At 40.3% G+C, this 27,979-nt stretch overlaps 1 protein-coding gene across 1 annotated transcript; it reads left to right on the forward strand.

Moving 5' to 3' along the window:
• Positions 1-373: 373 nt before the first annotated feature.
• LOC117376683 (phosphatidylinositol 3-kinase regulatory subunit alpha-like) lies at positions 374-27,945 on the forward strand. Its single transcript, XM_033973207.2, has 17 exons — positions 374-570; positions 5,371-6,780; positions 6,941-7,070; positions 9,394-9,486; positions 9,711-9,782; positions 10,988-11,104; positions 12,429-12,627; positions 12,944-13,026; positions 18,473-18,575; positions 19,336-19,434; positions 20,738-20,918; positions 21,052-21,177; positions 21,715-21,857; positions 22,322-22,498; positions 24,139-24,213; positions 24,292-24,462; positions 24,990-27,945. Exons 2-17 carry the CDS (start codon positions 6,589-6,591, stop codon positions 25,177-25,179), a joined length of 2,151 nt encoding a protein of 716 aa, XP_033829098.1. The 5' UTR covers positions 374-570; positions 5,371-6,588; the 3' UTR covers positions 25,180-27,945.
• Positions 27,946-27,979: the final 34 nt, after the last annotated feature.

Raw genomic sequence — 27,979 nt, forward strand, 5'->3', positions numbered from 1 at the left:
CTGTTTAAAACCATGATTTCTACCTTTTATATCATTATTTAAACATCATTACTCGTATCATCGTAAATGTAAACAAATAAGAGATACTTCCCTACAAGTTTTTTAATAATAAAGTCTAAGAAAGCAAAATTAGAGCCGTAACACAGATCTGGACGTAAAGATGTAGATTAGTCAACCCAGTTACGTAACAAGATTAAACAGCCCAAAAACGTAATTAGAAAAAACTAACAAAACACTCATTACCATGTTCAATACAAAGTTGACATAAAGCTACAATCATGTTTATTTGATAACGTGAAGGAATTTAACGTTCAATAAGCTTTTTATGCCAAAACCGCCAGCACTTTTACGTTGACACTTCAGACCGGAAGCTGGGCAAAAAGTGCTAGCTTGACATAAACCTGTGTCAGACGTCTGAAGCCACGAGTGTGGGGGAATTAGTCGCATTTCGTTGGATTTTTCGCTTTTGGACGTTACATAACTGTGATTACGGACGGTTCGGCGTTTCCACTTGACGATGGCGACCGCTTTTTGCATTAAAGAAGAGTTTTAATGCGGAAATATCAAGCGGTAAGTGACAGAGCCATTCGAGCTACATGCTAACAGCGGCTAGCCTTCACTGGCGTTTCCCTCAAATAAAAGGCGTCCTGTGTTTGCTCACGACTTCTCTTTATATGGAGCTTTTTACGGTTTCACACATAAGGCTTTCGTTTTTTACTATAGACAGCGTTTAGTGCGTGTTTCAGCTTAAATATATTACTACATTTGTTCACAAAATCCCTGTGATTATTAATGCAAGCAGCAAACGAAACGCTACTGTAAAACCTGCACATTCTGTAAAAATCCCGTGATAAACTGTATTTAACATTGAAAGAATAAGAGATGTGTGTTTGAGGTAAGTCACAGGTGTTCTCGTCTTTAATTCGGCCATGTGTAATTAAAACAATATTTGTAAATTTGCTGAAAATGTGTTAAATCAAGTCACTGTAATGATGCGTCTTTACTTTGTAGTTAGTCCAGATTCCTTGTTTAAATGGGTGGCATACTGATCCACTAAACTGAACAGTCTCATTATATAACTGTCTTCATTATACAAGCCACTTCGCATAAATATGTATGAACTAGTAACGGTTTTTACTCTTGTGCCACTTACAACATAACAAAAACTGAAATGAAAATGGTACTTAAAAATAATATTGTATAAATCCAGGTTGTTGTTTTGTAATATGTGGATTATAATTGAGTGTTTCAACCAGGAGGTACTTGTAGTATTTGAATATAAAATGCTCTTTTGTAGTTATCAACAATGCTTTTTCAGGACATTTTTGGCATTAATTTAATAAAAAACAAGAAAATCGAATAATTATAATTGGTAATGTACTAGTTATTGGATTAATTTTTACTATAGTATTCAAGAAAGACAACGAAATATGTGAGTGATCCGTGAAAAACTGGACACTTGGGTTGAAGTATCGAAAATCAGATACTAATCGAATCTTAAACTAGTATAAAAACTACATTTCAGCAGGTATCGATACTAAAAAAGTCACATACACAGGGCAGAAATGAATCTTTCCTGAATATGTTTAGAATGGTGTTGAGCTGTATCTTTCACAAGTATAAGACACATAGACTATTATACACCCACTATGAACCTACTGGACACTGAGGGATTACACAGATATAAGGCCACATGGGAACAGAAAAGTACGAACATTTAATGTGGAAATCACAGTATATTGTCTAAAGAAAAAATGTTTTTATTATCATCATGGTATCAGAACCAGTATTGAGTCTATTCCTCAGTATCAAGTTTGACGTTTTAGTATCGTGACAGCACTATATACGTTTGTTTAATTGTTTTGATATAAATCTTTTGGCCGTTTTGGTCGGTCATGAGGCAGATTTGTGTTGCGGTTTCCTGTGGAACTTTTCTGTCTTTTATTACTCAGCTCGTGTTTAGTTCAACATCCGCAAAACTGTGGCGAAGATGATGGACAGAAATAGTCTGTTTCAGTTTTTCACCAGCACATTTGAGATAAACGCTGACGCCGCAGAAACGGCTTCTCTGGTTTGGTCACAGCTCAGTGTTCAGTTAATTATATGCATTTAAAGGGGAGTTGCATTCTGTCTTCCACGTAGATTATCTCAAAGTGTCAGTGTGCGTTTAAACTCAAGTTTCCACTGTCTAAAAGCTTCTTGTCATGCAGGTTTTAGATCTGTATCAGTTTATTTTATGGGTGAGTGACACAGACTTTCCTGTGTGGGACATGGCATTGTCAAAATGATACAAAGATACTAATTGATAATAATAAAACTAAACTACATCCTCGTTTAATCAAGGTTTTCACTTTATGAATAGCTTTATAATCGTTTAGCCCAGTGTCGGCATTTTATGTGACGATTATAATGACCAAAATAATTGCAATTACTGACTATATCACGATTATGATTAAAGTAGCTGACAGTTTAAAAATGTTGGATCTGAATAATTATAATTTTAATGTTATGAATAGGTTCCATATTTAAACAGCTGTTATAATGTACTTTGTTATAAGTAAAGGCAATAGTGATCTAGGCGAGATCTTGAGAGCGTTGTAACTTTGTTCTGCACATTCATGTGATAAAATGGGGATTTTGTTTGTTGGCAATTTTCATTGATGTGTTACGAGAACACATTTTGAAGTACAATAAACGATAATATTGAAACCAAAACGTAAAGCAGAATTATCCCCAATAACTAATTTCAATCTGTAATATTGTTAAAAAATGAGCTGTAATAAATAAGTAACAGAAAGAAACACTTAAGTAGTTAGTTTGTCTATAGTTAGTCATAGAAGTTCATAATTCAAACTTCTACAGCTCAAATCTCATTGTAGTACAGAAAAATAACCGAAATTTCCCACTATTGACCTCAAAAATGTTCCATCAGCTACGTGTGGAAAAAGTCTGTGTAGTCTTTTTTGTGACAGTCAGAGATTTTATAAAATGTCCCACAAGCGTTTTTTGTTTCCCGATAAACAATATTTTTATTATGTTTTCCGTCTGAGCCCTTGGGCAGTAAATGGCTTATTTACATAAAATAACTCCTGACGACATTTCAAACATTAACACTTCCTAAAAAACCATCATCACTAAGCATCTAAAACTGGAGCTGGATGCTGCATCTACCCATTAAATGTTTCATTCTAATTAATGTACAGTGTTGTTTGAAAATGCTTTGTTAATTTGTGTAATGCATAATCAGCTCAAGTCTAATTGTAGTTAAGGAGGGGATGATAAACAATAATACCGTTTATCGTGATGAAAAGGGTTGACACTAATCATTTGTGGGACATTTTATAGCCCATGACAGCTCTGCTCATCCATAATATTCTTTGTTGAAGTTATCATGATATAATTGTTAATCGCAATTATTTTGGCCATGATAATTGTCACACAAAATTTCAATATCGTCCCATGCCTCGTCAGGATTATTATGGCCAAAATAATTGCAATTAACGATAATATCACAATAATTATTAAAGCTGCTGACAGTTAAAAATATTCTAGATATGAATAATTATAATTTTAATGTAATGAATAAATAAGTTCCATATTTAATCAGCTGTTATATTATTGTACTTTCTTATTATGGGAAGTATGTTTTTGCTGTACATTCTGATGACGTAACGACGATTCTCTCTGTTGGCGATTCTCATGATTTTATAAAATGTCCCATGCATGGTCATAGCCGACCCTTTTTATCACACCCATCCATCTATTTTCTTCCGCTCATCTATTTTCTTCCGCTTATCGGGGTTGCGGGGGCAGCAGTCTAAGCATGGGCTCCCAGACTTCCCTCACCACCATTTCCGATGGGACTCCAAGGTGTTCCCAGGCCAGCCGAGAGACATAGCCCCTCCAGCGTGTCCTGGGTCTTTCCCAGGACCTCCCCCTTGTGGGACATGCCTGGAACACCTCCCTAGAGAGGCATCCTGAACAGATGCCCGAGCCACCTCAACTGGTTCCTCTCAACGTGTAGGAGCAGCGGCTCTACTCCGAGTTCCTCCTGCGTGACCGAGCTCTTCTCCCTATCCCTAAGGGTGCGCCCGGCTACCATACAGAGGAAACCCATTTCGGCCACTTGTATCCGCAATCTTGCCCTTTCGGTCATTACCCAGAGCTCATGACCATAGGTGAGGGTAGGAACGTAGATTGACGGGTAAATCGAGAGCTTTGCCGTTGGACTCGGCTCCTTCTTTATCACAGCGGACCGATGTAGTGACCGCATCACTGCAGATGCTGCACCGATCCGCCTGTCAATCTCACGCAATGCCTTGTCCAGATCCACAAAGCACATGTGGACTGGTTGGGCAAATGCCCATGAGCCGAGGACCCGATGGATAGTATAGAGCCGGTCCATGACCGGGACGAAAACCACACACACACAATCACAGGGGAATCACACCTCAGCCTTTCTGGTAAGGTCTATTCCAGGGTACTAGAGAGGAGAATCTGACCAATAGTCGAACCTCGAACTCAGGAGGAGCAGTGTGGTTTTCGTCCTTTTTATCATGATAAACGTCCGTAATCGCCGTTTTGCCTTAAATCTCCAGCAAAGGCCCATATATATTGTTGATCTGCTGCCTTAAAAATACATGCAAAGCTTCATGTTAACAATTTAATACAAGGAGAGAGCTGCACAGAACGTGACTACACAGCTCTCTCAAAGGATTGTGGGGAAAAAAGAACTCTGGGTGAGTTCGTAGTAAATTTAATTGACAAATTGGAGAACATTATCAAAATCATCCATACAGATCGGCCATCGGTTCCTCTGAATTCTAAACAATCGTTATTTAGTTTAGATACTACACGATCCTAAAACTAGTATCTGATTTTCGATAGTTTTGATGACACTGCAGAAAACAACTAAGGAGAGAGAGAGGAAAAAGAGAAAGAAAGAAAGGGGGGGAGAGAAGAGAGGGAGAGAGGGGTCAAAGACAAAGAGGAAGAAAAGGGAGAAGACGAGGGCAAAGAGAAGAAAAAGAGAAAGGATGATGAAAGAGACAGAGAGAAGGGAGAGAGAATACAAGGACAAAGAGAGAGAGAGAGGGAGAAGGAGAAAAGGAGAGATGAGGGAGAGAGTGGGGCAGAAAGCGAGAAGGGAAAGAGAGGTTCATTTCTGTTCTGTTAATCAGACTTTTTTTAGTATCGATACCTGCTCAAATGAGTATCTAGTTTCGATGAGTATCTGATTTTCGATACTTTTGACGATCATAGACTCCACACCATAAAGAGTTAACCAGTACATATTTTTTGTGAAGACTAACTGTTGCTGGTTTCATACCTTTTATTTAATATTTCTCTTTTTCCCTCTCTTTCCTCCAGACGCAGCTCCAGATGTTTGCCCCGCCCCCCTCCTCTTCCTGCTCCTCATTTCCCGCGCTCTGTTTTTCCAAGATGGCGGCGGTGCTTGTTCTCGATGTTTTGGCCGAATGACGCTGTGTTGATCAGAGATGGAGAGCGGAGAAACGTACCCCCCTCTCCCTCTGTGACCTCAGGAAACCAAACCTATTTTTCTACAAAGACGTACAAAGGCGCCATTATTTCGTTTATTTCGTTTGTATTTTTTTAACTCTCAGGTCCCAAAGCATTTCCTGTCCGACCTCTGCTGCTAAAACCGAGACTGTTCGATCATCAGGGTGCAACTAACTTTAACGACAAAATAAATGCCTATTTTTTCACTCACTGCACAATAGTAACACTCAAGGAATTTACAATATTAAAGCCATTGTTCGTTCAAAATAACATAAAACCCTTCAAGATTACCCCATATTTAAATATCTCATTTTAAATCAAGTTTGCAGGGAGATATTCATTTTTAAAAATTGTGAAACCCATAATATCCTTTCAGATTTTAAATAGCCTCAAAAAACCTTGTATTATATCTATTTTAAACCGTTTCATTTCTATTCCCCAAATCTGTAACTCCATATTTTAGTAAGAAAAAAAGTTGGTCATTCCCAAAGATTTCCAGCCTTTATATTCAAAGATCATTCCATCATTAATTCATTTAGAAAAATATAAATCATATTTGAATTTCACAAAATTTCCAACTGTAAAAACAGAACTTGAATCTGGAAGTTACACCCCATGTACTTTCATATCACACGGGAATTCACCTCGTTTTGAGTCTGGTTATTGGCAATTTAACTTTTTAGGATTTTTTTTTTTAAATTTACACCAGACCTGGCTTTCCATTTATCCAGGCTTGGGACTAACAGAAATTTTGGTGTGAATATTCCAAGAAGCAGCTCATCTTGTTATTTTGAACTGTGCATTGAATTGCTGGACTTAAACAAATCCTTCCACTTCTTTTGACCATTTTCACAGTGTTTTGAATTCTTTTTGTGTCCATCATTCCCAGAAGTTAATTGTTTTGAACTGAAAAATATTATATATTTTTTGCTTAAATTCTGCAACAATATTTTGAATTTTTGTGGACCAGCTGCTTCTCGCTTCTCGGTCTGATAAAAAGGACTTTGGACATTGGTCGAAGCAGATTTTTAGTTTTTTATTTTTGCGAGGATACTCATCTGTTAAAACATGACGTCTGAGGGATTCCAGTACCGCGCGTTGTACGATTATAAGAAGGAAAGAGAAGAAGACATCGACCTCCATGTTGGCGACGTTTTGCTGGTGTCGAAAGCGGCGTTACTCGCTTTAGGATGCACCAACGGAGCCGAGGAGCGGCCCGCCGAGATCGGGTGGTTGCCGGGATTCAACGAGACGACACAGGTGAGAGGCTGCCACAGCAACATCAGGCTTATAACCCACAACCTCCTGGTGAGAGGGAGGAGACAGGATAACCACTCTACCACAGTCACACAGGGAGAACGTGCACACTTGTCTCATACAGTTAAGAAGTCTAATTCTTGTTTTGTTCTTGGTTCTTCAGGAGAAAGGAGATTTTCCGGGGACATACGTTGAGTTCGTCGGTAGGAAGCGCATGTCTCCACCCACCCCGAAGCCCCGCCCCCCCAGACCACCCTCCGCTGCGTCTGCTCGGGCAGACTCGGAGTCTGAAGGTGAGTGTGCATCTTAATGCATTCTCCCATTAAAGAGATGGTATTATGCAGAATGTTTCTTTCTCCCATGTTAAAACCCTGACTCATCAAAAACATGTCTGAAGGGGCATTAGATGTCATCCATTCATGTTTGAGTAATTTAGCGATCTCTCCCGGGCTTTAGTCACACCCTCCTTACAGTTAGCAGTGCAAGCCTTTATGAAGTTCTATAAATATAGAAAAACATGGTACAGAACTGTACACAGCAACTTGACAAACCTGATGTGATGTGTGATAGTTTCATTAGTGGGATGCAGCTGATAGTGTTGTGATAGTGCTCTGAAGGGAGAGTGACTTAGCGCAGAGGTCAAAAGAAGGGGGACTCATAGGGTTGTCTTGGTAACACACAGGTGGGCAAATTCAAAAGTGAAGCCAACAGAACTAAGTCTTGTGCCTTGGGGTGTTTCCACAGAGCGCAAGACCATGTGTGAAAACCACCTACATGTGCATATGATTATGTTTGTTATTATTTTGACTTTTGTTTTGAGGAGCGCAGTAAAAACATCGACATGAGGTTTTGAGGCTAAATGTATGAAGCCCTCTGCAAATGAACGAACCTGCTGCAGTTTTAGCCTTTCACAGCTGTGGCTTAAATAAAAGTCTAAAAATAGACTTAAGTCTTATGTTTAATCTGAGGTTTTTTACAGGAAACCGTTTAAACGCTCTGCTCTGAGCGCGTCCTGTTTTCTCTGAAACACTGCTGTAACTCAAGGTATTAAACCGGAAATGGCTAAAAGTAAAACGTTTATTTAACTGTGGCCTTTGCAGCTTTTTATATTCACTGAACAGTTAAAAATAATTTGGGGTTAAATTTGACTTGTGGTTAGTGCTGAGCGATAAGGCAACAACATGTGACCTTATCGCCTTGTTTCCGATCTCAACTTCTGACTAATTGCAGGTTTTCTTTTCAAAAACAAAATAAGTTTCAGAGCTTGTTCATGAACATAATAAAGACATGTTTAAGCCCTGACATTTAGCACGTCTGCTCCAAACTGCAGGCTTTTACTGAGACAGACCTCTGCTTTAAAAACAACCAAACTGACCACACCTGACCTGACCCTTCCTATACTTTGTCTGGATTAAACCTGCATTTGACCCAATTTTCAGTGCCTCTTTGTTAAACGTGTCAGCAGCAGTGGACCAGATCGAGTACCCAGCTGGAGGATTAGGCTTAACAAACAACAAAATAAGCTAACTCTTAAAGTATAAAAAGTGATTACCACAATCATAAGTCTGTGTACCTGATTTTTACTTTATGTATTCCTAGAATCCTAATTATTCACCACAATAATTTTATAAATGTCACTGTAAAACTAACAACTAGCATGCTAACACCACATTTCCTGTTTTTTGGACGGTAAACTGGTTTTACAATATAGCTGTACTAGGGTTGGTAAAAGTGTCGAAACTCAGACTCTAATCGATTCGAAAACTAGTATCGAAACTAGATACTCATTTCTCATTGGTATGGATACTAAAACGTCCAATTCTTAGAACAGAAATGAATCTCTCTCCCTTTCTTCCCCCTCTCTTTTCCTCATCTCTCCTCTTTCTATCTCTCTCTTGCTCCACTCTCCTTTTCTCATTCTGTCCTTATCCCCTGTCTCTCCCTTCACTCTTTTTTTTTCTCTCTCATCATCCTTTCTCCTCCTCCTCTCCTTTTCTCCTCTCTTTTTTGTCATTCTTCTCTCACTCTTTTTTTTGTCCTTGTCTTCTCTCTTCCTTCTTTCTCTCTCGCTCTCTCTGTCTCTTTGTCCCCTTCTTTCTCCCTTCACTCCTTCTCTCTCTCCCTGACCTTAGTTCTGTTTCCTGTAGTGTCGTCAAAAGAATTAAAAATCGGATACTAATCAATAATAAAACTAGTATGGAAACTAGATACAAATTTTTCACAGGTATCGATACTAAAAAAGTCCCATTGGTGGAAATGAACATTTGCTGAAGATGTTTATAATGATGTTGAGCTGTATGTCTCAAGTATAAGACACACAGACTAGTACACACCCATGGACCACTATGAACCTACTGGACACTGCAGGATTACACAGATTTACACACATGGGAATAGAAAACAAAGTACTACAATTGAATGTGGAAAATCACAGTATACTGTCTAAACAAAGAGGGTATTTATTGTCGACGTGGCATCGGAATCAGTATTGAGTATCGAGTGTATTCCTTAGTATCAAAATCGAGCTTGACATTTTAGTGTTGTGACCTTTTATTACCTGAAATCGGACGCTGCCCCTTTAAACTGAAACCTGATCATTTTGTGTCTGTTTTGCAGGTTTTGTGCTTCCAGATCTCCCAGATCAGTTTGGACCCCCGGACACAGCCCCCCCACTGCTCAGCCGACTCATGGAGGCTGTGGAGACCAAAGGTGTGTCAGATGCCCTCCCATCCTCCTGTATCCCTGTGTGTCAGATGCCCTCCCGTCCTCCTGTATCCCTGTGTGTCAGATGCCCTCCCGTCATCCTGTATCCCTGCTTTGTGTCAGATGCCCTCCCATCCTCCTGTATTTCTGTGTGTCAGATGCCCTCCTTTATTTGTGTGTGTCAGATGCCCTCCCGTCCTCTGTACTAAAGCCTTTTCTTTGTCTTTTAGGCATTGATAGTCCATCATTGTATCGCAGTTTGACCGGAGGAACTCTGGACACGCGTCAGTTAGCAGAAACAGGTCAGAAAAATCTAATCTGACAGGTTTGCAACATTTTTCTGATTCTGACTTGGTTGGCAGTGGTAGTTTGTGAAGAAAAGTACAAAGATACATGAAGTAGCACTGAGTTGTAAAAACACAGACAGTTTACAAATGGGAAAGGTATTTTTTCTAATGGTTTAAACCTGTATTTAACTAAATAAAGATGTTGCCTTTTCTTTGTATTTATCTAATCAGAATCTTTGTGTAATTTTAGACACGTTTTGGCCCTTGTTTACATTACTCTTACTAGGTAGCAGTTATGAAAGTACCTCTACGTATAATCACATCTGCTGCTGTGTCCAACCAGGAAGTAACATTATAAACTTGACAAAAAAAGATAAAAATTAGAAAAACTAGACAAGATTTTTTTTCTTTCTGGTAAACTCTTAAATATAATGATGTTAACTATATTTTAGTTAAATTAATTTAAACCGTCACATTATATTTAAGAGTTTAATAATAATCTTACCCATAGTCTTTTCTAGTTTTGTATTTTTGTTGAAGTTTGTTGAATTTTACTTACTGGTTGGACACAGCAGCAGATTTAACATATGTAGACGTACTTCCATAACTGTTACCTAGCAACCACAATACCTAGTATGCACACAATGCAAACAAGCTCCAAAATGTGTCTAAAATTAGTATAGTTCCTTGTGTCTCTGTATTTTTTTACTTTTCTGTGTTGAGGACAGGCAGAGGGATTTTGTTTTACAACTCAGCCCTCTGTCCTGTATTTCACAACTTTAGTTTTTTACTTTTCTTCTCAAATAGTTTTACATCAGTTAGATGACAATCAAAAATATTTAACACAGACATTGTACCTCCAAACCAAGTCGGAATTATGAGCTTTAAACATTCATTTAACAAAATAAACATGTAACTTATTTTTATTAGTCAAATCAGAACTATTGTGCTGTTTAGAGACGTTTTGACCCTTGTTTACATTGTGGTTGCTAAGAGATATGGAAGTACCTCTGTCACATCTGCTGCATGTGCCCAACCAGGAAGTGACATAAACTTCACAACAAAATAAAAAGTAGAAAAAACTAGGCATGATTTTTTTTTTTTTTTGTTATAGTATAACTATGTTTTAGTGAAATGGGTGTAAATGTGTCATATTAACAGCATTATATTTGTTTCTACATCTTTCTGTTTCTAATTTCCCTGTGATGTTGTTGTTTCAGATTTGGAGCAGTTGGAGCTGTCGTCTCTCTGTGAGGGAGTGGTGCGGTTTCTTCAGGATCTCCCAGGACCAGTTTTACCCACAGCTCTACAGGGAGACATGATCCAGGCTGTACAGGGTCAGTGCAGCATCTACATAATTACACATTATCAGTGTTATCAAGGCAGGGTTTAAGTCCGCTTCAGAGAGTGGTACTGCAAACTCTGTGTATGGAGCCATTGTGTCGTAATGTGTTGTTTATTTTTCCATTTGTTCAATTACAAGTGTTTTTATTGCTTAAAATACCTTGAAAACACTAGAAAAGTGATATAGTCCATCTTTAATTACACCAAGCCACCACCAAGGTCACACACAAGCCTCCTGATTAGGGGCCGCCTTTAGCTTCGATTATGGCATGCATTCACTGTTGGCATGCATTGTTTCGATAAGCTTCTGCAAAGTCAAAAGATTTATTTCCATCCAGTGTTGCATTAATTTTTCACCAAGATCTTGTATTGACGATGGTAGAGTCTGACCGCTGCACAGTGTGTAGGACCGACTCCAGCACATCCCAAAAATTCTCAGTGGGGTTAAGGTCTGGACTCTGTGGAGGCCGATCCATGCGAAAATGATGTCTCATGCTCCCTGAACCACTCTTTCACAATTTGAGACAGATGAATCCTGGCATTATCATCTTGGAATATGCCCGTGCCATCAGGGAAGAAAAAATCCATTGATGGAATAACCTGGTCATTCAGTATATTCAGGTGTCAGCTGACCTCATTCTTTGAACACGGACTGTTGCTGAACCTAGACCTGAACAACTGGAGGAGGCTCGTACCTGTTTGCTTAGTTAAATCCAGGTTGCGACTTGTTTTTTGGCCAGGCAGTGTATAATTATAATAACAAAACATTTGATTTGTTTAGCTATAACTTGGGAAAATATCCTGTGTTCATGAATGGAACAGTTTTGATTATGATAAGGATGATGTGATGGTGATGGTGATCATAATGATCTTCATGATGATGACGATGATCTTGATGATGATAATGCTCTTTAGACTTGCCAGCGCTTCTCAAAGCCTTACACTGGTGGTGGTAGGAGGGAGTGAATGAATAATGACACAATCATTCACGCACACACCACTGTTACTCTAAGCCATGTGGGTAAAGTGCCTTGTCCAAGGACACAATGACAGAACTTGGTCCGAGCAGAAATTGATTTTCTGACCTTTGGGTTGGGGAACCACATCTCATTGCTTTTGTTGTTTATTTGGAGAGTGCAAACCTTCCTTATTCACTGTGCCAAGTAATAAAAAAAAAGTATAGTTTGGACAAAGTAAATTATAAATAAAAAATGCATTGTTACATATTTACTGTTTTGTATTCCCACTCATAGTACCAGTTAAAATCCGTTTTGTTATCTTTGAGTATGTGTGTAATTATCTGCGTGTCCTGTGCAGATGTGCGTGAGTTGGAGGAGTGTGCTCAGCTGCTCCGGACCATCGCCTCGTCCTCGCTGACTCCTGCCCAGTACGGACTCACCCTCCTCAGTGTGATCCGGCACCTCGCCAGGGTCTGCCTCCACAACCACCGCAATCAACTCAACCCACACGGCCTCGCAGACGGTTTCAGCCCCCTGCTCTTCAGGAACAACACCGGGTGAGAGGAGGAGACGGAGAGGGTCAGATTAAGCAGAGGAGGAGGAGCAGTGGGAAGATGGAGCAAAGGAGAGGGTCAGAGGATGCAGAGGATGCAGAGGAGAGAGGTTCAGATTGAGCGGAGGATGCAGAGGAGAGAGGTTCAGATTGAGCGGAGGATGCAGAGGAGAGAGGGTCAGATTGAGCAGAGGATGCGGTGGGGAGGTCAGATTGAGCAGAGGATGCGGAGGAGAGGGTCAGATTGAGCAGAGGAGAGAGGCAAAGGAGTCCTTTTCATTAAAAATATTCTTGATTCTGAATGTAAATTCCTCCCTTAGGGCTGAGTCTGGTGTGGATCCCATGGTGCAGGTGTTGGAGATTCTCATCACCAGTGAACTCAACATGAACCAGGCTGCTCCAGGTAAGACACTTCGTCCTGTAACCACAAGGTTTACGGTTTGCGTTGCTCTTCTTTTTTTTGTGCCCTTGTGCAAGACTCTTTACTTCTGCGTGTAAATGAGAAGGGAAGAAGGGACCAAATTATGAAGAAACTTGTAGTAATAGCTGTAGGTTTTGTAAACTGTTCTTCCATTTTGTTTTTGTATTTACAGGCTGTGAAATATAACTCTGTATAACTCTATGGGAGATTTACTGTTTTTAAACAAATCTCCAAACTTCTGATCCACAAATGTTGAACCTTCGCATTATTAGCTTGGGATCGGCTCCACAAACTCGTCCCATTAATGTTAACTGATGACACTCATGTCTTTGGGGTTGAAAGATGGCTCCACTTTCTGAAGATATTGTGAAAAAATAATTTGACTTTTGTTTATTTATACTAGAGATGAACTGATATTTGGACTTTTTAGCCTATGGGGTATCGGCCTCAAATCTCCAGCTGACGCCAATTTTGTTTTGGTGGATCTGCTGCCAAGATAATGTAGTAAAAAAGGGGCTTTGAAGTTAATTTAAATATTTACATAATTTTGGAAAAATGATCATTTTCTGTGACGATTGCGATTAACGTTTATATCACGATAATGATAAAAGTTGTTATAGATATGAATAATTATAACTTTAACAGGAAATAGTCTTAATGAGCAGGGCCACTGAAATTTGGAGGCACTGGGCAATAAACCTCACATGGCCCCCCGTAATACAAATGAGTAGGAAGAGGTTCCAATACTGGCCCCTCAAGACCCTGGGGCCCTGGACAACAGGCCCCTTTGTCCCCCCCCCCCCCCCCCCCCCCCCCGTTGACTCAACTGTGGATAAGCAGTTTTTTTCTGCACATTCAGGTGATATAATGGCAATTATCTTTGTTCGCGATTATTACGATTATCTAAAATGTCCCACAAACGATTATTGTTGGCCCTTTTTACTATCCATCCATTTTCTTCCGCTTATCCGGGGCCGGGTCGCGGGGGCAGCAGTCAAAGCAGGGACTCCCAGACTTCCCTCACCCCGGACATGTCCTCCAGCTCCTCCGGTGGGACCCCAAGGCGTTCCCAGGCCAGCCGAGAGACATAGTCCCTCCATTGTGTCCTTGATCTTCCCCGGGGCCTCCTCCCAGTGGGACATGCCCGGAACACCTCCCCCAGGAGGCGTCCAGGAGGCAATCTGAACAGATGCCTGAGCCACCTCAACTGGTTCCTCTCAATGTGTAGAGGCGGGTCTACTCCGAGCTTCTCAACCTATCCCTAAGGGTGCACCAGGCCACCCTACGGAGGACACCCATTTCGGTTGCTTGTATCCGCGATCTCGTCCTTTTGGTCAAGATCGCCAGAGCTCATGACCATAGGTGAGCTTTTTATCACGATAAACGTTATTATTGTTTATTGTGCCATCCCTAATTGACTGTACATATTGGCACAAAAATATCATCCATCGGTTTCTCTGTATTCAAAACAATTGCTATCAGCACCAGCCATAAAAAAAACATATTGGTTGATCTCGATATATTGACAGACGATGAACTTTGTAATTACTGGGCTTATCAATTGGCAGAGATTTTCACCATAAACCAGGTCCACACATCTGCACCTGACAGTTCCCCCTGCCCTGTCTCCAGCTCAAGTTAAACTAGAGGCGTTTTACAGTGTGCTGACGTCACGTGAACACAGCCTCATCATGGTCTGGCTAGTGACGGGTCTTCTTCATGTTTCCGATTGTTTCATAAGTTGTGAGAAATGTTGACGAGCTCTGATTACGTTCTATTGACTGTAGACTTGTTGGGTCGTTCTGCGATTCTGTGTTTTGAAGATCTCTGGTTTCACTTCCTGTTTGTCGGTCACACGGCGATGCCTCACAAACCTTCTACTTCCTCTTTCTCTGCTCGGCTCTAAAGTGTGTTTTTTTTTATTTTTTACATGTATTAAAGCTGTCACACATTTAAATCGGCAAAATGTAACTGTCCATCTGCTCTTGAGAAATTACTCAGAAATTCCACAATTTAAAATGAAACTTGTGAATCATTTTGGACTCATCTTTACCCTGAATCTGCTCCAGCATCTTAAAAAATGCCAAACAATTTTTAAAATTATATTTATGCATCTTTTGGTTTCAGGTTAGCAAACTGTTCTTTAGGTAATCTAATATCCTATTTGAGAACTAAATGTCCCTGTGTGTCAGATGCCCTCTCCTGTGTGTCAGATGCCCTCGCCCGTGTGTCAAATCTCATTACATTTCAAATCTAAAAGTAGTACATCTTTTGGCTGTAATAGTTTTTCTCCTTCTTGGCGTGTTCCCTGACATAGTGACACCTCTGCGGCTGTGTAAAAGGTGGGTGTGGGAGATCAGCCAATCAGGAGGCTCGGTTTGGGGACATGCCTCCGGTTGTCATGGAGACGGGGAACAGTCTGGAAAAATGTTTTAAGATCTACAGAAAACCAGAACTGAACAACTTACGCAATTATTCTGTTATTTGTCATGATTAATGCACATAGAGAGGGCACCTGACACACACACACACAGAGGGCACCTGACACATGCACACAGAGGGCACCTGACACATGCACACACAGGGAGCACACACGACACACACACAGACAGACAGAGGGCACCTGACACACACACACAGGGAGCACACGACACATACACACAGGGAAGGTACCTGACAGACGCAAAAACATTTTTCAGAGTAAAAAATTTTAATTGAAATGTAGCTTTGCCTCTGATGCCTCTTGCTGCCCGATTGCTCCTTCTTTCCCTCCATTGACCCCTCCTCCTCCTCTCTTCTTACTCCTCCTCCTCTCCTCTTACTCCTCCTCCTCTCCTCTTACTCCTCCCCTCTCTGTCCATTCATTATTTTGCCCCCGCATGACATCACTGTTCTCTGCCCCGCTGTGATTGGCCGTTGCCGTTAGTGACATCACACGTCTCCGGGCTGCTCTTGCTCTGCTTCTCTCCCACTCTCTCCCTCTCTGGCGAACACGCATTTTCAAATTTGCAACCCCCCCAAAAAACGAACAAAAATCAAAATTAAACACGACAGAACGGGGACTCCGGACTTAGGAATTCTGCTCGTCCTTCCTGGCATGATTCCTTGGCTTTTTTGCATCCTTCTTTTTCCAATTTCTACATTTTTATCCCAAAAATCTGGAATAAAACTTGATAAAATTGCAGACTAGACTGGACAGTTTCTTGGGATTCAACCTTTTGATAATTTTTTACTTCCTTGCAAGCTCCTTTTTAAAAAAAAAAAATCCTACATTTCCCATATATATGGATTAAATCGCTGTAATTCAAAGGAAATACCTTGGATTTAGATGCAGCCTTTTTTGCTTCCTATCTGTCCTTCCTAGCATGCTTCCTTGTCTCCTAATTCTTCATCAGTTCCTCACATTGCATCATTTTTACTGTCTATCCATTCTTGCTTCGTTTCCTATCATAATTCTTACAACCATTTTAATATTTTTTTCTATTTTTGTATTAAATGTCACATTTTGCTTGCAAGCTTGTTCATGCTCTTCAACAATATTCATACGCAAATGTGTTCATAATGGTTTGAAATTGCGTCATTAAACGGTTGTTCGTCAAACTATTTTTCAAATTCTTGATTTTGATGATGTCATACTCCCACAGGGGGGAAAGAGCCAGAATTCCCCATAGATTACAATGTACTTCACCTGAAATATCCAAAAGGTAGATTCACAAAAGTTGAACCTGATCATTTCTACTTGTGACTAGACCCAATAACTCCCTGTGTTACAACAATATTAATTTTATCTGCTCCATCTGTGTTAAATATGATTGGCCCATAGACTGTTGTGATGTCATCAGAAACACAACGATACCACTGTTTTTGTGTTTTTCTTTTAATTAAGTTGTCTAAGCATCCTTCATCGTTAACAAGCTAATTATCCATTCTTCCTTTAGACTTTTACATTTTTACCTCTTAGTTTTTTATTATATCGACATTAACCAAGGTTTTATTTAAACATAAACCAGTGTGAGTTTTGGTTCCTGTTGTTGCCTCCTCTTCCAGTTATCTCTCCTTTAACTTGTTTGCAAACTGTAAAATGAATAGCTTTTGGTCATTTAAAAATAATCTCAGTTATAAAATTTTTTTGTACATGGCGTCAGATTTTTTCTTTAACAGCCATTATGAAACTCTTGGTGGACATTTTGTTTTTGAATTTTGAATAGTTTGCTTTTAAAGTATTAAAAAATGGATAGAAACGAAGGCGAGGGTGTTGGGATGCGGAGTCGAGACAAAATCCTCTGCTACATAAACATGAAAAGCCCAGGTAGGAATCCTCTGCACCCTCTGACTCTCTCCTCTGCGTCCTCTGCTCCTCTGACCCTCTCCTCTGCATTCTGTGCTCCTGTGACTCTCTACTCTTCTGACCCTCTCCTCTGCCTCTTTGTTTCTCTCCCCTGCACCCTCTGACCCTCTGACCCTCTCCTCTGCATTCTGTGCTCCTGTGACTCTCTACTCTTCTGACCCTCTCCTCTGCCTCTTTGTTTCTCTCCCCTGCATCTTCTGACCCTCTCCTCTCTCCTCTGGACAAGTACAGAGGAGGGAGCAAAAGGGTCAAACATGTCACGCTTTACGCTGAACAGATGTCAGCATGTGTTCATATCCTGTTGGGTCCCTTATGGTAAATGGGGCAGAGTGGTTTGTTGGCAGTTGTTTTAATTTCCAGACGACATGGGTTCTGTCTGTGTTGAGTTTGCATTTTCTGCCCGTGTCTGTGGGCCCATTTTCACAATCCTCCAGCTAGGGACTCCTGACTGGGATCCTGGTTCAGATCTAGTCCACTGCTCTTGGTTTAACTCAGAGATACTGAAGGATGGGTCAAATGCAGAGACTCATTTAAAGGACCCATGTTATGTTATTTTCTGATCCATGTTATTATATCATAAACAGACCTAGAGTTGTGTTTTGTTTCATTGACATGTTTAACACACAAACCCTGCATATTTAACCTGAGTTCTTCTCTCAAACGGAAAACACATCAAGTGGTAATACAGGAAGTGCTCCACTGTGTTTTTAAACTACATACAGCTTCACTACAATCATTTGGATGATTTCAGACCTGGAATTGCTAATCTACTACTGAACTAAAGGTAAAAGGAGCTGTTCACTTGAAAACTACCACTTTATGATGTCACAAGGTGGAACAGAGCTTTTATTAGTCTCTACATCTTCAAAGCTCAAAATTATTACTCAAATATGTGTGAATGAGACAAAACACAACTCCAAGTATGTTTTTCAAGAGGTTATAACATGACTTGAAGCTCACAAGACTAATTTTGTGTAATATAGGACTTTTAAGGAACAGTAAAGTATAAGTTCATTCTTCAGCCTCTTTAGTTCATATTTCTCTTGTAAATGTAAAAATATGTTTTGTGTTTTGTTGCAGCACTGCCTCCCAAACCTCCGAAGCCCGCGGCCCCGGCCGCCTCCACCTTCAACAACAGCATCTCGCTGCAGGACGCAGAGTGGTACTGGGGCGACATCTCCAGGTAACTGCCTTTTCATAAGGAGGGTGTGTTAATATAGAGTGAGAGTGTTAGGAGTATGTTCAGAAACCATTGGCCCTGGTTTAGTCCTGGTTTAGTCCTGATTTAGGCCTCAGAGTGTGAGATGGTTCATGTGGCTCTAACATGTCAGATGTTCTTTGGTCCTCTGGTCCATGGATAGCCTTGTTCAGAAGCAGAGCTGCTTTAAAGTCTATTCTCTGAGCCACAGGAGCCAGTGCAGAGACCTGAGTACAGGACGCATGTGCTCATACTTCCTGGTTCTAGTCAAGACCCGAGCAGCAGTGTTCTGGATGTACTGCAGCTGTGTTAAGGCTCGTTTGGAGAGGCCAGTGAGCAGGCCGTTACAGTAGTCTAACATACTGGAGACAACTGCATGGATAAGTCTCCCCAAGTCTGGTTTTGACAGTATACCTTTGATTTTTGCAATGTTTTGTAAATGGTAAAAAGCTCCAGATGTTATTGATTTGGATGTTAAATTTCAAGTCTGAGTCCATTGTTACCCCTAGATTACTAGCTTAGATCTGAAGGTTTTAGAGAGAGAGACTGGAGGTGACTACTGACACTTTCTCCTGGTAACCCAAAAAAGACTGAAGTCATCATCTTTGGAACACAGAAACATAGAGGAAGTTGGTTTGCTTCCACACACTGATCTGTTGGATACAGTGAATGCTCTGGTTCATATTCACCTACTGCCACTGAGACATAGCTCTGAGTTATGTCACTAATAAATGACTTTTTACAGGGAGGAGGTGAATGAGAAGCTCAGAGACACAGCTGATGGGACATTTCTGGTCAGAGATGCCTCCACAAAGATGCACGGAGACTACACCCTCACACTCAGGTCAGTCCAAGGATCTGGGGCTGGAGTGACTGTTTACACATGAATTACCTTATTACATATTCTTAAAAATCCCATATATATCATAATGTGACCTGAGGGCTTTTTACTCTGCTTTTATGGACTTTTAACTGAAATTAATTAAAATGCATTTTAAAATTTGTAAGGGTTAGCTAAACTAATTAAATTGACTGCACCTGTAGTTAGACCTGTCTCTGTAATCACTGTATTAACGTATCGTTCAACATATGAAAGATGGAACAGTATATTTTGGACCTTAATATTCATCATGTGTACATTTTCTCTGCAAAAATGGGACATTTTTTTGTAAGATTTGAGCTGTAGAGGGGTGAATAAGTTACTTTTATGGCTTATTAGTTTGTTTCATTAAAACACATTAGCTGCAACAAATAGTCTATTTAAAAATGGTTTCCTGGGATTATCTTGCATTATTTAAATTTTAAATTAAAGTAGTTTCCATTAGGCATTTGGGACAATATTAAATCTTTTGTCATGATTATCATGGCCAAAATAATTGCAATCAACGATTATATCATAACGATTAAAATTGCAGATTAAAAAATGTGATTTATATAATTATTGTTATAATTAATAATTAATGTTATAATTTGAATGTTATTAATAACTTCCATGTATAAACAGCTCTTGTATGATTGTACTTTGTTATCAGTGAAATTAACTATGATCTAGTGGAGAATATTATGAATAAGCAGGGCTCTCGTCAGAAATTTGGGGCCCTCACAATTATGCCCCCTAAGACCCTGGGGGCTGGGACAACAGACCTCTTTGTCCCCCCCGTCAACTCCCCTGTGGATAAGCTGCGTTTTCTGCACATTCAGGTGATATAAAGGTGATTATCTTTGTTGGTGATCACGATTATATAAAATGTCCCACGAACGATTGTGTTCCCCTTTTATCACGATAAACGATATTATTTTTTATCGTCCCATTCCTAGTTTCAGTGTCATTGTTTATCATGATGGTTGACAGGCCTTACCTATGGCTGTTCCTACTGATCAAGCTCTTTCCCTTATTTCCTGTGTTTTTGGGTGACAGTGGCTCACTTTGTAGAGCAATTGCCCACTGATCCGAAGGTTGGCGGTCCGAATGTTGAATATAAAAACTTGACCATTTACCATGTTTTGAGCTGCTGTTTCTTCTGTAACGGGCAACTTTATTGTCCACACAATCCCTGGGTCTGCTTTCTATATGTCTTTTAGAATCGTTAAATTGCTCAAAGTTGATGAAAATAATTAATTCCTCACTGTATTTCATTAATCTGCAGGAAGGGAGGCAACAACAAGCTGATAAAGATCTTCCATCGCGAGGGGAAGTATGGTTTCTCTGACCCTCTGACCTTCAGCTCTGTGGTGGAGCTCATAAACCACTACAGACACGAGTCTCTGGCCCAGTACAACCCCAAGCTGGACGTCAAACTGCTCTACCCCGTGTCCAAGCACCAGCAGGTAAGTGTGGCAGAGTGGTTAGCCCTCCACTCAAACCGATCAGGAGTCTAAGTCTGGAGTGTGCATGTTCTCCCTGTGTCACTGTGGCAGAGTGATTAGCCTGTCTCTTACTAATGGTTTTGTTGGGTTTCAGGACCAGGTGGTGAAGGAGGACAGTATCGAGGCTGTGGGTAAAAAGCTTCACGAGTATCACCTCCAGTATCAGGAGAAGAATCGCGAGTACGACCGGCTCTACGAGGAATACACCCGGACCTCACAGGTAAAGCACGCAAACTCCAAACATTATTTTTAAAACTACTATTTGTAAGGTTTAGATTTCTTTACTGGAAGTTGTCAGATATGAAACATGTCCCTCCTTGCCTCCCCTCTGATTGTGCTGTGATGGTGCTCTGAAGGGAGAGTGACTTAACATGGAGAGCAAAGGGACGGGAGAGTGTCAAAAACAAAATTAAAACTTATAAAAAACAACTTATATATTAATATATTGTTTTGAATGAATATAGCATTTTCAAAACAGGAAAAGTAAACATGGTGATCTAAATATGTTATGTTTTGCAGTTAATACCCCCTCTTTAATACCCCAAAGAAGTAAATTACCCCCCTCTTTAATACCCCAAAGAAGTCAATTAGCTTAAGACATTTAAAACTTTAAAATCTCAGTATTGGTATATATGGTTTATGGGAAAAACATCTGAAACTTTACTCTGGGACCGTGGGAGGATTGAACTGCTGACCGAGGGCTGTAAACTGTTAATCTTGTGTGTTTTTTCTCACTGTTTTTCTGTTTGAATTGTAGGAGATCCAGATGAAGCGCACGGCCATCGAGGCTTTTAACGAGACCATAAAGATCTTTGAGGAGCAGTGTCAGACACAAGAACGCTTCAGTAAAGAATATATTGAGAAGTTCAGACGTGAGGGAAACGACAAGGAGATGCAGAGGTACAGGCCAATGAGAACACAAGTTTAGTCTGTCGCTCATGTTTTAAATGTCGTATATACAGAAATACACGTAAAATGAAACGACCTGACCAGTCAAACTACAAGAATGAAATGGCTGTACTGCATCCTGTGTCTCCTGCATTTGTAATAATCTTTATCATATGAGACATTTTGGTGTAAGTGTGACATCATACTACCACAAGTTTAATTTGTCTGTAATACTATGTTGCATAGTGTTTTCTGCATAAATTGTAGTTTTTGTATGAGCTCCCCCTTCAGGACTTGTGAGTGCAGTTTGGGTCAGACAGAGATGCAGAATAGCTTTGAGAGGTTTGGCCACGCCCCCTTTTTACTCAACCAGTTGATCGGTAGCGCAGAAGTAAAATATTCCCCTTTTAATACCCCATAGAAGTAAAATGCGTCCTCTTTAACAAAGCTGTACTTTTCTCTTGAATGTGTTGCAGGATAATGGAGAACTACGACAAACTGAAGTCTCGTATCTCTGAGATCGTGGACAGTAAGCGCCACCTAGAGGTCGACCTGAAGAAGCAGGCGGCGGATTACAGAGAAATCGACAAAAAGATGAACAGCATCAAACCAGATCTGATCCAGCTGAGGAAGACCAGAGACCAGTACCTCATGTGAGTCCCACTTTAAACAGACCGGTCTATATACTCATATGAGTCTATAGACTGTGTATATAAATGGACATGGCTAAACCTGCTAGCTGCTGTGTTCCAAATAGGAAGTGATCATGGATGCACTTCCGGCTCCATCGACTCGGCTCCAGTTCACTTTACATTAGGAAACTGTGTCCCCTCTCTCTGTAACTGCTGCTGTCAGACTCATCATTTTGGCCTTAAAATGTTCATACCCTTCTACATGATTCTGTTGTTTTATTTCACTATTGTGTCCATAAATCAAGATATGAACATTAATAACAGACAAATCAGGTGCCTTCTGTCCCCGAGGTCGCTCCCGCTAGTGTTAGCAACAGATTGACAGTGTTACTAAGCGATCACTCCCTGCTAAACCAGCGGCGGGAAGGGACATTATCTTCATCAGCCTCGCTTTGGATTGGTTCTTTGCATGCTGTGATATTCAGTCGGGATTCCAAATGTGGAACTCGTCTCCAAATTCACCCCTGTAACTGCAAGCCTCGATGAGCTTCATTTAACTAGAGCTGAATGCTATGGGTGACACACTGTTTGAACAATATTTTAAATTGGGGGTACCCCAGTTTCAAAACATGGGATAAAATATTTACACTGTTTCACTTGTTCCTAGGTCTCACCCTTTTCCAAATCCCTAGTCGTGTAGTGACTCTTGTGGCTCTTTCTTACAAGTTCATTCTAAAACATTTTAAAGATTGCAGACGGTGTGCAGTGGTCTTATTTTTGTCACAAACTTCTGCTTTTACAGTACACTTTATGGAGAGAAAAACATTTACTATTTTATGAGAAAACCCTTTAAAGGAAATGGATGTAATGTGCACTGCAGATTTTTTAAACAGCTCTAGTGGCGTTTGGACTGAAGTGGAGTTTTTAAACCAAAGACAGTTACAGTGAGCTGCCACATGGGGGATCCAAACACTACTTGTTACCTCCTTTATCTTATTACAGACAAGTCAAACCTCATTTTTAAACTAGGGGAATTCTGGATTTGCTTTTACAAATGATCATTTTAAACTAAGACAAAAATATTGGAATGTTTAACTTTTTGTGCAAATAAAATATAAATAATTCCCTTTTATAGCACCAGCCTAATGTGAACTCAAGTTACTAAAGAATAGAGTGGAGTGGAGACATTTTAAAGCCCAAAACCTCAAGAACAGTTTTGTCTGAGCAGCAGTTTTACTTTACCCTGTGTTTCCCATTAATACAGCTGCCCCTCATAGTTTAACATTCTTCCCTATTGTCTAAAAACAACCAAGACTATATTGGCGTAACAAAATTAGAGCACACTGGTAAAAATGACTGCTTAAAGATTGAATATATGGTATGGTATAGTATGCTTTAATTTGAAACAGGGACAGTGCACAACATTACATTGACCTTAAAAACAGGAAAGATGTCTGGTGCCAGGTTATAGCATAAATACTAATTTCCACCTGTAGTCCCTGGACAGGCTGATGTATGCTTTAATATTGCACAAATTGAAAGAGATTAACAATAATTCAAATCAAACCACCATAGTTCTGACAAAACCTATGGAAACACTGCTCATCTTTGACCTTTTACCTGTTTAATGGTTTAAATGTTCGTGTCTTTGTGTTTTTCAGGTGGCTGACGCAGAAAGGAGTCCGACAGAGAAAACTCAACGAATGGCTCGGACTCAAGAACGAGACCACAGAGGAGTGAGTTTAAATCCCATGTTCACACTGTCATTGTGCACTCGGGTAAGGAAGAGTATTGACCCACATGTTGTTCTACAGTGAGTACAGTCTGGTGGAGGACGAGGAGGATCTGCCGCATCACGACGAGCGTCTGTGGCGTCTGGGGAACATAAACCGGACCCAGGCTGAGTCTCTGCTCCGGGGCAAACGAGACGGGACTTTTCTGGTTCGAGAGAGCTCCAAACCCGGCTGCTACGCCTGCTCTGTCGTGTATGTCTCGTTTTACACTTTGAACAGAAGCAGTGGTTCTAAAACGTTTCACTCCAAGTATCTATGTAAAAGTATCGGGCCTAGTACCACCAGATCTAAAACAGAGCTAAACTGGGACTACAGCATGATTTGAATAGTTTTAAACAAGATCTAACCCAAATTAGACAAAAAATAGAATAGAGATGACTATAAATGAAACAAAAACTGCAGAGGACCTCCTGTACCACCAGGGGCAGCACATGGTCAAAAGTCAGACATGCACCACAGTTTGAGCCAGTATTGTCTCATTCTCTATTTTCAATAAGTTAAATCCACAAATGTTTTTTTCCATGATCATTTTTATTAGTGACATTCTCCCGCTGTATTTGTCCAAACATAGTATAACATCTGGGAGGGCAGATTAACATTTGACCTGCCCCAATCTCAGTCTAACACTACAGGGATATAGGAGGACGGGAGGGCATCTGACACAGAGATACTGACGTTGGGAGGACATCTGACTTACTGGTTCCTCTCTCTCTCCTCAGGGTGGATGGCGAGGTGAAGCACTGCGTCATAAACAAAACGAGCAGCGGTTTTGGTTTCGCGGAGCCGTATAATCTTTACTCGTCTCTCAAAGAGCTGGTCCTTCACTATCAGCACACGTCTCTGGTCCAACACAACGACTCGCTCAACGTCACTCTGGCGTTCCCCGTGTACAGCCAACAGCGCCGGTGACCCCCACGCCCAGCCACGCCCAAATATGGACAGAACACAGCCTAATATGGAGAAAACGCCCATATATTTACAAGTTAGGTGACCCCAACACCCAAACATATGGACAAAACACAACCTAATATGGACAAGTCCGGTGACCCACACGCCCAGATATACGGACTAAACACACCTATATATACACCCAAATATGGACAAAACACACCCAAATGTGGAGAAAACACACCCATATATGGACAAGTCAGGTGACCCCCAAAGCTCAAACACGCCCAAATATGGATGGAATATGCCCTGAACTGGACAATTCAGGGCCAAATATGGATAAGCCGGGGCCATATATGGACTGGACAACATATGGACAAAGAAATTCACAACACATTTCACAACTCGCTGATCAATAAGACGACTTCACAAATCTGTTCATACAAATGTTCCAGAGGTTGAGGGGTTTTTGGACTCAAATGAGACGGATTGAAAGTTCTACGCAAAAGGGAACAGGCCGTTAACACAGGTCGTCCCTTTAATGGTCCAATACAATATTTTGTATCTATTTTGAACACACTGATGTTTAAGATGATGAGTGGAGAGGAAATGGAAGCTTTGCCCTCATTTCTGTGCATAAAAACTACTGAAATAAGACAAAAAATTATAGCGGTTTAGAAACGGGCTAAAGCTGCATTGTAATGACGGCAGTAAAGACTTAAAACCACCTGATGACATCACAAGCTGTAACAGCGTTCTGAGCTGTGCAGAGGAACACGAACTAATTCTAATCACTGAAGCGTGTGTGAATGAAACGAAACACGACTCCAGCGATGTTTTTGAACAGGACACATGAACAGGTCAAAGGTTAAAGTTAAGGAGACATGAATCACTATGGCCTAAATTGTTGGTCTAAAAAGAAAAAAAATATTTGGGCCATTCATGGATTAAAAAGTCGTCTTTCCTTCAATTGTTCCGTTAGTAGAATCTACAAAGCTGCGAAAATCTACTTCAAAATGACATTTAAAGGTTCTATATGACACAAAACTGATTCTTGAGACCTTTAATCCATGTTCTAATACTTTTACCTCCTCAGAAACAGACCTGGAGTTGTGTTTTGTTTCATTCACACACATTTGAGGAACACTTTATTATTAGTCTGTTACATCTCCAAAGCTCAAAATGCTCTGTTCCACCTGTGTTTTCAGTTTGAGAGAAGAAGTTTGTATGATAAACATGTAAATGAAACAAAACACAACTCCAAGTCTGTTTGTGATGAGGAAACGGCATTGATCAGAAAATGGTGTAATATGGGCCTTTCCTCTGTGCCACAGCTGCCCCGGGGCAAACTGACACAAACCTGGCTGCCACTCTTCACACTAACACACAGACCATAGTGATGACGTGTCTTGCCCAAGGACACAAGATCAACAATAACCGGACCTGTTACTACCAACCTTCTCATGACAGGACTTTGCAGACATCTCCTCAAAACGGTTCAAACTCTGAGAACCAGAGAAACAAAACCAAAACGTTGGATTTCTGGACGTTTTAAAGACTTTTGACACAAGATGGCGGCTCATAACAGGAAATAAAATGTTGAACTTTTTGAGGAGGAAAAACACTGTGACTTAAAACCAAAAGGATCAAAGTGACATTGTAAAGACGATCTGATTCTCCAAATATCACGTTTTTCTACTTTAATTTAACAGTGACACAGTTCCACCTCAAGATTCCCAAATGTATGGAAAATTTACAGACTTTTCCGGACTTTTTAGTGTCGTTGGAATTTTCCGGATTGTGGACTTGAAATGTGACTGAACTTAACACGGATTTGGTTCGAAATTTCATAATCTAAAATTGTACGTTTTTGTTCAAATTGAGTGAATTACCTCCAGTGGATTGAAAAGCCTCGACTGTGGGTTTATAAACTGAAACAACGACGATTCATGTGTCCATTGGAACAAGGTGAACTCCATTTACAACTGGAGTTACACCAGGACTTAAAGGGGCGCTGTGGAGTACGAATTAGATTTCAGATTTCTGTGTCCCCAGATACAAGGTAAACACATTAAATCAAATATTACTTTTACTGGTAACGATTATAAAGCAGATTTATGGATTTATGGTTCAAAACCGCAAATTATAACAATTGTCCAATCAGAAAGTCGACTTTCACATTAGTCTCATTTGGGTTGCCAGATAATACAACTAAAATTAGTGAGAAATAAACCATAAATACCTCTATCATGATCTTAACACTCACTGCCTAAAGCCAACACCTGCAGACAGTCAGGACTCAGTGCTAGTGCAGCCTCTGCAGCTCAGAGAGTGAATCTGGAGGTTCTGGACATGAGGCCTGTCCATAAACTGAGAATGAGACACACTGTATGTGTCTCTATCTGCAGGACAAGGCTCTGGACACAGGTCTGTCCATAAATTTCCCCTCCTTTATCAAACGTTCATGTGCTAGTCCGGGCACTTTGACATAAATTGTTACTGAAATGTGTGAAACTTAAATGTAGCATTAAACAAAGATTAAAAATAAGCTTTGACCTGAAAATAAAACCAAAATGTGCAATTTGAGGAAATGAATTAATGTGAAATAACATTTTTAAAGCTCCTTAAAAATTCCACTAAAACCAGATTCAAAGATGTTTCAGTTTCAGGACCAAACCTGGAGGTTCACTGATTTAACATGTTTTTGTGTTTTTCCGCTCTCTCTATTTCTCAAACGGTTTGTCATTTTAACCTCTGATCTGAACAAATAAATCATAATGATCTGAATCACAGTGTCTGTCATGTTTTTATATTAAACTCA

The sequence above is a fragment of the Periophthalmus magnuspinnatus genome, chromosome 9, assembly GCF_009829125.3.
Source record: "Periophthalmus magnuspinnatus isolate fPerMag1 chromosome 9, fPerMag1.2.pri, whole genome shotgun sequence".
Taxonomy (NCBI): domain Eukaryota; kingdom Metazoa; phylum Chordata; class Actinopteri; order Gobiiformes; family Gobiidae; genus Periophthalmus; species Periophthalmus magnuspinnatus.